We start from the raw sequence: 10,384 nt of genomic DNA, 5'->3' as shown, positions 1-10,384 counted from the left end.
ACATTTCACTACAGCTTTAACATATTCAGTAACACACTCCAGAGCAAGTGGAGCAATCTGGTCTCTTACATAAATCAAAGAAAATTAAAAGATTTCATTCAACAAAAGTTCATAAACTGATGGTTAAAAACTGCTTAGCAGCCGGGCGTGGTGGTGCACACCTTTAATCCCAGCACTTGGGAGGCAGAGGCAGGCAGATCTCTGTGAGTTCAAGGCCAGCCTGGTCTACATGGTGAGTTCCAGGACAGCTGGGGCTACAGGGAGACCCTGTCTTAAAGGTTAAAAACTCATTCATTTAATGTCTTACAGGGCTTATACTGAGTTCAATATTGTATAACTGTATTAGTTCAACTGTGAACCTAGAAACTTGAGCTGAACTTTTACAAATTGATTCAATGCTATTTTAGATCAATGCTCAATTTTTAGTTGTTTTCAAACTCACATTACATTTTGTCTTTTCCATATTAGATACAACTATGTACTGGCAGCTTTTACTTTTAACAAAATTTTGTTTTATAATTTGAATAATATTTGAATTTTCAGGTACTTGTAGACTTGAAGAATTTAGTACAATCTTTTTATTTTGTATCATCTTATGAATTGCTATGATGTATTTTACTGAACACTATATAGAATCTTAATTTCTTATATGGTGGAAAATATATTTTCGTTTTGCTAGGCTTCATCAAGTTATTGGTTCTAATCTTACTAGTATCATTTAAATTATTTTTAGGTGAGTGTTTTTGAGGTAACCTCTCCAAATTAATTGTTTTCATTACATTTTAGGTAAAAAGATTGCCGTTTCAACTCAGGGAAGCAGTGGGCTTGCTGTCTTTGTGTTTTAAACTGCAGCAGCAACTTTGAGATCAACAATGAAGCAATGATATCTGAGACCAGAGGAGTGTTTGCCAAGTCAGTGTCAGCACATTTCATGTGATTGTACAAGAAACAATCTGCAGCAGACCTATGTGGCAGCTAGTGTAGGGAGAATGCTTTCTTCTGGAACTACTTATTTAGAAGCAGTTTCAATACAGATTATTTAAATTCTATCTATATCAAATGAAATAAAAATGAGTGAAGCCCCCCGATTCTTTGTTGGGCCTGAAGATACAGAAATTAACCCTGGAAATTATCGTCGTTTCTTCCACCACGCAGACGAGGAGGAGGAGGAGGAGGATGAGTCTGTAAGCTCTTTCTCTTTTTCTAATTTCTTTCTTTTGTGATGCACCAATATACTATAGGATTTTTACTAATCACTGTTAATGCAAACTAATACCACAGTTTTAAATTAAGACTGCCTTTTCATGTATGCTTATTAAAAAAATTTTAAGTGAAAAAGTATTAGTGATATTATTGGATAGATGATGAATTTAGAAGTATAATAAATGCAGTTAGAGGTCAGAGTTCTAAGTTGTTTAATGATGCTTTCAGTTTTCTTCAGCAATGACTTTCACAGTTGGGCAGAAAAAGGGGGTAAGAAACAGGAAACTGGGCTATAATCAAAAGAAATTCTTAAATATAAAAATGCATGGTATATACCAACCTGAAGAAACAATCTCACGAATACTAAAGAAGGAATCATTTACTTAACTAGATACTTTTAAATTTAGAATGTAGTCAATTCAAGTGCCAGCTGAACAAACATGTCCCTATTTATTAACTATTTAGAAGTCTACAGACTGAAGAAGTGATCTCAACCACCTACCTTTGTGTATGTATGAGTGTGTTTGTCTATGAGTGTGAAAATCAGTGTGCCTTACTTATTTCCTGATATATTAGAATGCCAGATCCATACTGCATCTTAGGAATGATATATATCTACTATATTCATTTTGCTAGTTATATCAATTTAATATTTTTAAATTTATTGTTGATCCTGTTTGCAGGCAGAGATTATTTTGAGAGGTGTTTTAAAATACAAATATAAAATATATTCATTTTCACGTTTCAAGTTAGAAACAGAATCTTATTTTAAAAGGAAAATCTGTCAAACTTAAATAGTAAAGACAAACCATGATATGTATCAGATGATTCTCTAAATCTTTTCCAGAGGAGCAGTACTGCTTGCAGTGAAATTATAGGTCTCAAAAATACAAATTCATCTGACATTCATATCACCTCCAATGCAGAGTGCCTTTCCTACCTTGTAACTGTGGTGGGAAAATGACTTTTAGGATTTTGTTTTACTGTCCACAACCCTCTAAATGTCAACATCTCATCTAGACATGCAATGGGGAAAAATATGAAAGCAGAACTCTGACTCACTTAGAGTAGAAAGTGCTTCTGACTTTGCCTCAAGCAGCTTCATCCTTTTTCCTCTAGAGCTCTTCTAGTTAGTAAACACTACGGATAGATCAATTCCTGTCTTCTTTCTTAAAAGGAATTTTATTTCCCAGTTGTATTTATACCTAGATATCTGCATCTTTCCTGCTTTTCAGTATATCAGAATTCTTATTTCCATTTTTTTTAGATTTATTTATTTTTATGTTGTGGGTGTTTTGCATATATTTATGTGCACCATGTATATGCCTGGTGCCTGCAGAAGCCACAAGAGGTTACCGGGTCCCCTGGAAACTTGAGTTAACAGACACTGTGAACTACCATATGGGTGCTGGGAACCAAACCTGGGTCCTCCTAAGAATAGCAAGTGCTCTGAACTACTGAGCCATCTCTGCAGCCCTTATTTCTGTGTTTGTATGCTGAATTACATGTCTTTGTTGGTATACAGAATTCTTTATTTCCCTGAAATGGCCCTTATTTTGACTTACTCAGTGAATTATGATTCAGTCTTCATTCACATTTCATGTGTTTCACTCTTTCTCCCTCCTTGATCTTTTCCCCATGGCCTATTTGAATTTCTTCCCACAATAGTTATCTGTCAATGTCTTTGAATATATTTTTCCATTTCATATATCACATTGTGCTATGTCATTGCTGTGTTCTCTGCTAGACTCAAAGTACTTTGAGGATAGTGGTTTTATCTCTATCTGATATTCAGCACTTATTATAATTCTCAGAATGTTGGCGCTAAATAAACAGACTGTGCACTTGTTATACGTTGTTGCTACTCTTGAGGCTCTTGGCTTGCTTCAGTAGACCTATAGCTTCCAAAAATGATTTGTTCTATTAATATTTCAAACCTGTGAGCTTCAGTTTTGTGGGGGGGGGCGCGCATTAAGCCTTACAAAGTAACTAAGATCTGTATTAAAAGTTGTTTTCATGCTTCAAGGTTTTTAACCTAATAAGAAAATTATGTAATTTTGTCCTAATGTGGGTTTGTTTACTCACATTTTTATGGGTATGTTTTCCTTTCATCTTACCCACTGAACACAGATAACTCATTAAACAAGTCTATAATAAAATAGTATGATATATATATATATATATATTTTTTTTAAAAAACTAAAGCAGTATGGATATTATGTTGCTGTTATGGTTTGAATATGAAATATCCCAAATAGGCTCATGTTTTAAATGCTTGGTTCCCAGCTAGTTGCTGTTTCGTGAAAACACTGGTGGTGGGCCCTGGAGCAGGGGGGTCATGGGGTGTGCCTTTGAAGGTTAGATAGCATTCCCAGGCTACTCCTCTCTTTCTGCTTCCTGTCAGGAGACACTTTACTGCCACGTACTTCAGAGGCAATGACATTCTGCCTAAGTGCATGGAACCAAGCAGCTGTTGACCAAACTCTCAGAAACTTCAAGCCAAAATCATCGCTCCCTTAATATTTGTCAGATATTTTGTCTCATCAGTGAGAAAAAATAGCTGGTAAAGCTGAGCTCGCGTGTTGACCTGGGCACTGTCCTTTAGGAGCACTATAAATGAGCTATACCAAGGCTTTTGATCAGGAACAAAATGAACAGTGGAACATCAGTGTGGACGATGAGAGGAAGAAGTAAAGATAGTAGACTCCAAGATGGTTATGATTTATGATCAAATCCAGTACTGCCTTGAACTATAAATTTCCTTCGTCAGAAGAGGCAATGTAGAATTATAGCTCTAGGTGTAAATGACAATTTAATACCAGTGCTCTCCAATTTTACTTTTACATTATAGTAAGAGAAAGTGTAGTAAATACCTTTGAGCCCATATTATAGCATTACGTGACACACCTTCAGTTGTAGAGAAGAGACGCTTTATGTGGTTGACACACCTCCAAGTACCTAAATGCAAAGTCAAGAATAAATTGTCTCTAATTTTGCGAATATGAGGTCCTCATTTTGTTACTTTTTCTATGGTCTGCTTATTTTAGTGTGAATCTTGCTTTGGTCAAAACCTGGTAAGATTATCAACACCATTAAATAAGACTACTGAGTATGAAGATTGCAGTCGAGTGTCAAAGTGCATTGATAAGGTCTGTTAGCGGTGTAGCTTTCTAAACAGTTGCCGTTGGTGGCCAGCTAATATTGAAGCTCCCTGTACAAAAGTACTTCATGCTGTATAGCTTTTTAGTTGGAAATACATTTCATTTTAGATAATACCATTTTTGTCTCATTCTCATTGGACTTTTTAATAGGAATAGATGGATTTTGACTCCTGTCCTTTTATGTCTGAAGAGACTAAATATATGTTGGAAGCAGTTGAAGAAGGGATATTTATTTATGTTTTAAATTTGATCGAAAGTAGTAACAATGTGCTGAATGTGGTTTCTTTTTAATTTTTTTCAGATCTTTATGAATTTATTTTATTTATACAGTATTATAAGAGATTTTTAATGTTTTTAATGGTTAATATGTCACTTTTTTAATGCATATGCCTTATCTATGAGAAGAGATCACGATGACTGTGTTTTACAGTTCTTATTAAGTCCTCCTGTTTCTTTGTTTTGTTTCTCTTTTAGCCACCGGAAAGGCAGATTGTGGTGGGAATATGTTCCATGGCAAAGAAATCCAAATCTAAACCAATGAAGGAAATTCTGGAACGAATCTCTTTGTTTAAATATATCACAGTAGTAGTATTTGAAGAGGAAGTTATTTTGAATGAACCAGTGGAAAATTGGCCTTTATGTGATTGTCTTATTTCTTTCCATTCTAAAGGTATTTTTAAAAAAGGGATGTCTTTATCTTCTATGAATATAATGCCAGTGCATGCTAATTGTAGAATATTAGATAAAATAAAACTAAGATGAAGCTAACTCAGAGAAAGGCATGTTAGCATTTAAAAATATTTCTTTCTAATCTTTTTCTTCTCCCTATGTTTTCAGAACTTTAGTGTCATAGTTAAGTTTGCATTAACTTTTTCTTAGTAGCATATAGTCCTCCCCGACCACATTCTTCAATAACCTGATTTTTTATGTGGCATGATGTGTAGTTGTGTAAATGTATTAAAATAACATATTTCGCTGACAACTAAACATTTGGATTCTCCATTTCACTATTAAAATAAGGTGATCAGCGCTTTGAATGTATAACTTTATTTACACTTGAGTATCTATTGCAAAATTCTTGAATTATTGAATATTTTAAGTCCTTTGTTTTTACCATAAAGAAAATGATCTGTTATTCCTTGTGTAGGTATGCATACTTTACTCTTAAGAACTTAGTATTAAAATTTTAGGTCTTATTATCTTTAGTTAAGTGGAAATAGCAATTAAGCTTAAGGATTACTTTATAGTAAAATCTGCTAATTAAAATTAATGCTAAGTCTATTCTGAAATTTTATAAAAATTTATGAATTAATTGGTTTTCTCAGTAAGAATTACACAAATTTTACAGTGTGCTTTCATGTTTAATTATAACCTTAACTGAAATATATAATTCTGAACTATGTTCGTCTCATTCAACAGGAAGAAAATGGGGCATGATAGATTGTTTTTGTATTCTGATTTGATTTTCAGTTTTTCAGTGACCCTAGCTCTGTCCTTGGTTGACTAAGTTTTTTGTCTTTCTGAAAAAATTGGAATTTGCTTTCCCTTGAGTGTGTTCTTCCTTTTTGATCACGACTCTTCCATTAGTTTCTAAAAAACTGCACACAATGTCTAAGGTCATGTTTTATACATTATCTATTTGTGAGAGAGAAGTTCTTTAACAAACCCCCCAAAATAAAACAAGGAATCAAGAATAGATATTTTGTATCTGCTTAATTTTGGTAGGAAGCCTGAAATCATGACATTGAGACACGTTTATAAGCAATGAATTCTAAGAGTCTTTATAAAACTGTAAGATTTGTAATTTGATTCTAGCTGATTTTTAGTATAGACTATCTGAATTTAAAAGTTCAGAGTTAACTTAGGAATTAATTTTGTTTAAATGAACATGGATTTTTTTTTGTGTGTGTTTGAATTTTAGTATGTTTTAAAACCTAACTTTTCTAACATCTTTTGTAATGCTTCAAAACTGCAGTTCCCTCACAGATATAGTTAGTATTCAGTAGTTAAATTCTTAAGTTGTATGTGCTTACTGACTTTTACCCTCCAGAGAGAAGATAGATGTTTATTGAGGAATTGTCACTTCAAGAATAATGGCAAGTAGTGTTTTTTGAACACTGTGCCAAGTAGTTTCTTAAATGTTTTATGTACATTAAAAAATTAACTCCTCAAATAGGCCAGGCATGGTGGCACACACCTTTAATCCCAGCACCGGGGAGGCAGAGGCAGGCCTATCTCTGTGAGTTCCAGGCCAGCCTGGTCTACATAGTGAGTTCCAGGCCAGCAGGGACTATAAGACAGCCCTGTCTCAAAAAGACCAAACAAACAAACAAAAAAAACAACAAAAAAACTCTACATGGTAAGACCAATTATAATGCTCATAATGCTCATTTACAGCCAGGGTCAGAGATTAAGAGATAGTAGATAAGTTTGCCAGAAGCATAACTAGATAAGCAGGATTTCAACACTGATTTATGGTCTTTACTGCTATGGTATACTGTTTCCTTTAGTAATGTATAGTAATAGTTTAGATTGGAGAATTTTAGTGAGTCAGATGAATGTGAAACATATTATTTATAGATTTCTCTTTATATATCAAGTAATCTTACCTTCTGTCTGATGATATTGAATAGTCAAACAGAATATCATGTCATTGCTCTAATTTGGTTACATAGTCACTGACTTGGTATGCTTTATCAAGGTTATTAACTAGGAAAAAGTTGTCTTAATAGTATAACTTAAAATACAAAATTTACATTCTTGTTATTCTACATCTTTTATAGAAAGCGGTTGTGAATAATAATGAAATTATTTTAAGGGAGATGGCATCAATTCAAGTTTATAAATTTATAGATGTCAGCTTATCTTGAGATTGTACAGAATATGATAATAATATGTGTTCTTAGGATTTCCACTGGACAAAGCAGTTGCCTATGCAAAACTCAGGAATCCATTTGTAATCAATGACTTGAATATGCAGTATCTCATACAAGATAGGTGAGTGGTGAAGCTGACAAAACTAGGGGAAAGAAAATGGACATTTACTTAGTAACTACTATATGTTGACACAACATCAGATATTTTCACAGAAGAATTCATTACATCCTTAAAGTCATACTCAGAAATAGGTATTTATTAACAAATTGTGCAGATGAGGAACCTTGAGAATTGAGGAAGTCAGTTCACTTGCCCAAAGTCACAGGCAGTTTCTCAGGTAGTGGGACTAGGACTTCGGTAACATTTGTTTAATTTCCAAAGCCTGCAAAATCCATAGAAAATGAATGTTTTCAATTAAATGACTGATAATGAAATTAGAATTTATTATAATAACTGATGGTTTTCATGGTAAAGTATATCTATTAACAATACTTTAAGAGATATCAGCATTCATTGAGCAAATCAATAGCATAGACTTCTAAGAAAATGATAAATGGGTATATATTTGTCTGCTTAGCTGGTATTTCATTCTGGTAGCTATGTATAATATTATTTTCTATAACATTCTACTTTCTATGTTACTATTACAGCATGAAGTTACTTATATTAGTTACATGAAAATACATATATACTCACATTTTACAAAGCTAAAATGAACTTTTTCCTAGCATACTGTAAACATTTCCCCATATCCATTAATTTTTTTTTTAAGGTAAGGGTTTTAGTAGTTAGGCTATATTCTGCTTTGTGATATGTCAGTTTTATTTGATCATTTCTTTTTATACATTTACAGTCTTGTTTTGAATCTTATATGTTGATATGCTTCAAAAAGTATTTTATATACATTTTGCTGATTATTTTCTTAGAAACATTTTGATGTTTGAAATATTTAAGAAAATGAAAAAAAATGTTGATATGCATACCTTTTATAATAGTAAAGAATAATGATTTACTTGCGTGACAATATATTATTGTGAAATAGTCAAACAATAAGGTTGTTTTTATTATTCTTTAGAAGAGAAGTATATAGTATTCTTCAAGCTGAAGGCATCCTACTTCCTCGGTATGCAATTTTGAACCGTGATCCAAATAATCCAAAAGGTAAGAGAGAATAAAACAAACTTCCTTTTGGTTCTTGACACACTCTTTGCCCCTTCTCTGCAGTAACTAAATAGAAAGAATTTAACAATTCATTCTTAATGACTTAAGCATGCACTGTATTTGATTAGCATGGGACATTATGAGACTAGCATGGTATGTGTGCCTGTACTACTAGTACAGAGGAGCCTGAGGCAGGTCAGTAGGAAATTCTAGCAAGGCTGGGCTTTGTAGTGAGACCCTGTCTCAGAAAACAAGACAAAAGGAGAGACTGTGAACTAAATAGCTACCTAGTAATTTAAACGTTACCTTCCTACTCTTCTTTGATTTACATCATTTATATTAGGAGAAAATAAATGACTCATTTATGACTTAAAAACTGTTATAATGCCATATTAAATATCTAGTAACTAGAAAGTTTGAAATAATACCCAATATTTTTAAGTACCTGTTACTCCTTCTGTCCATATTATGTAAACTAAACTATAGATTACTTGGTTTAAAGGGCCGGATAAGTTTCCTAATATGATAACAATATTATGGTAAATTTTGATAATGTACTTACCTGAAATCCAATTTTATTGGAAACCAGATATAAGAATCTAGTATCTAGAACAGAAACCTTACCTGTCCCTAACTCTGGTTCTAGGGGATCTGATCCCTCTTCTGGCCTCCACAGATACTGCAGGCACATGATGCACTTACAGTCAGGAAAAAAACTCATACACATAAAATAAAAATTAAGTAAAGAACTACCTTCCTGATTGGATTGTTTACCCTGTGCATATGAGTTGCTTTTTACCTTGAATAATTTCATGGTTCATGAAGTCTATGCTCTGTATGATCCTCTACATTTCTAGAAGATGTCATTCTGGAGTTATTGCTCAAACTCTCTTAAAATCATTTTTCCCTCTCTGTCTCTGTTTCTGCCTCCTTCTTTATCTCCCTCTTTTCTTCTCCTTTTGTCTCCCCCTCCTTCCTTTCCCTTCTCCTTCCCTTCTCCCCATCCTCCTCTTCCTCTTTCTCCCCATCTCCCTCTCCCTCTCCAAGACAGGATCCCACCCTCTCATTCTATAGTTGAGACTTACCTGGAACTTTAAACGGTCTTCTTGCCTCACTATAGTATCCCAAGGAGCAGTTATCATCCCTAATAATTTATATCAGAAATGTTGGTATATGTGTTTCTGTAAATATCTTTATTTAAACACAAATATATTATTTAAATTTACCTTTTTATATGATCTTCTATCTAGTAATAAATTGTCAATAATACTATGGTATACCTCTGAAAAGCAAATTTAATTTAAAAGAAATAAAAATGAGAAGTAGAATTCAGATTATAAAGTTATTGGGTGCCACGTTGGGAATCAGAAATTTTGTCTTAAGTAAACACTTAAATTGTAATTAATAATATGAATAATAAAATATTATATGCTATATAAATATTGATTGAATTCTAACTTAAGGTGTTTGCTTTGCTTTCCTACAGATTCTGTTCTAGGCATAGTCTTCTATCATCCTTCTGTTTTTAGGATGTTAGCTACTGGGAGTAGAGACACACACAGAGGTATTTTGAGGTCTTTATTAATATCTAGCCTTAGTGTGACAATTTTCTCCCATAGGATGAACCATCATTACAGAAGAGAATTGCATAGTAGCATAGTTTTTCTTACTACTGGAAGTGCTTGCCAAAAGTTGAGTGCTCAGTTTCAGGCAGGGAATACAATGGTTAAATCAAGCAGGAAGCCACTGACACATGACTTCTGCTTCAAAAGCCCTTATCACTAAATAGTTGTTCAACAAAAATGTCTTCATGTCAGAGGAGTTAAAAAGTACAAGTGGCAACACATATCTGTAGTCTCAGCACCTGGGATTCTGAGGCAGTGGAATTGCCAGTTTAAGGTAGTCCTCAGCTAAGTAGCAAGACCCTATCTTAAAAAACAAAAAACCCAAACCCCAGTATTTTATCTCTGTTAATCAGTATC

The 10,384-nt window shown here is 33.4% G+C and overlaps 1 protein-coding gene across 15 annotated transcripts in view; it reads left to right on the top strand.

The window, feature by feature from the left end:
• The window catches only part of Ppip5k2 (diphosphoinositol pentakisphosphate kinase 2), a 93,165-nt gene that overhangs the window by 10,664 nt on the left and 72,117 nt on the right, over positions 1–10,384 (top strand). For 13 of the 15 annotated variants that reach the window (XM_029565898.1, XM_008838032.3, XM_029565893.1 and 10 more), the window contains exons 2-5: positions 787–1,184; positions 4,839–5,034; positions 7,271–7,361; positions 8,317–8,402. In XM_029565898.1, the coding sequence (XP_029421758.1) occupies positions 1,071–1,184; positions 4,839–5,034; positions 7,271–7,361; positions 8,317–8,402 (487 nt within the window). In that variant the 5' untranslated portion in view covers positions 787–1,070. Of the gene's footprint in view, positions 1–786; positions 1,185–4,838; positions 5,035–7,270; positions 7,362–8,316; positions 8,403–10,384 lie in introns of those variants that run through there. The other 2 variants (XM_029565903.1, XM_029565902.1) reach the window with 2 other exon arrangements.

The sequence above is a fragment of the Nannospalax galili genome, unplaced genomic scaffold (assembly GCF_000622305.1).
Source record: "Nannospalax galili isolate Female #2095 unplaced genomic scaffold, S.galili_v1.0 scaffold578, whole genome shotgun sequence".
Classification (NCBI taxonomy): Eukaryota; Metazoa; Chordata; class Mammalia; order Rodentia; family Spalacidae; genus Nannospalax; species Nannospalax galili.
This window is presented reverse-complemented; position numbering and strand designations above follow the sequence as displayed.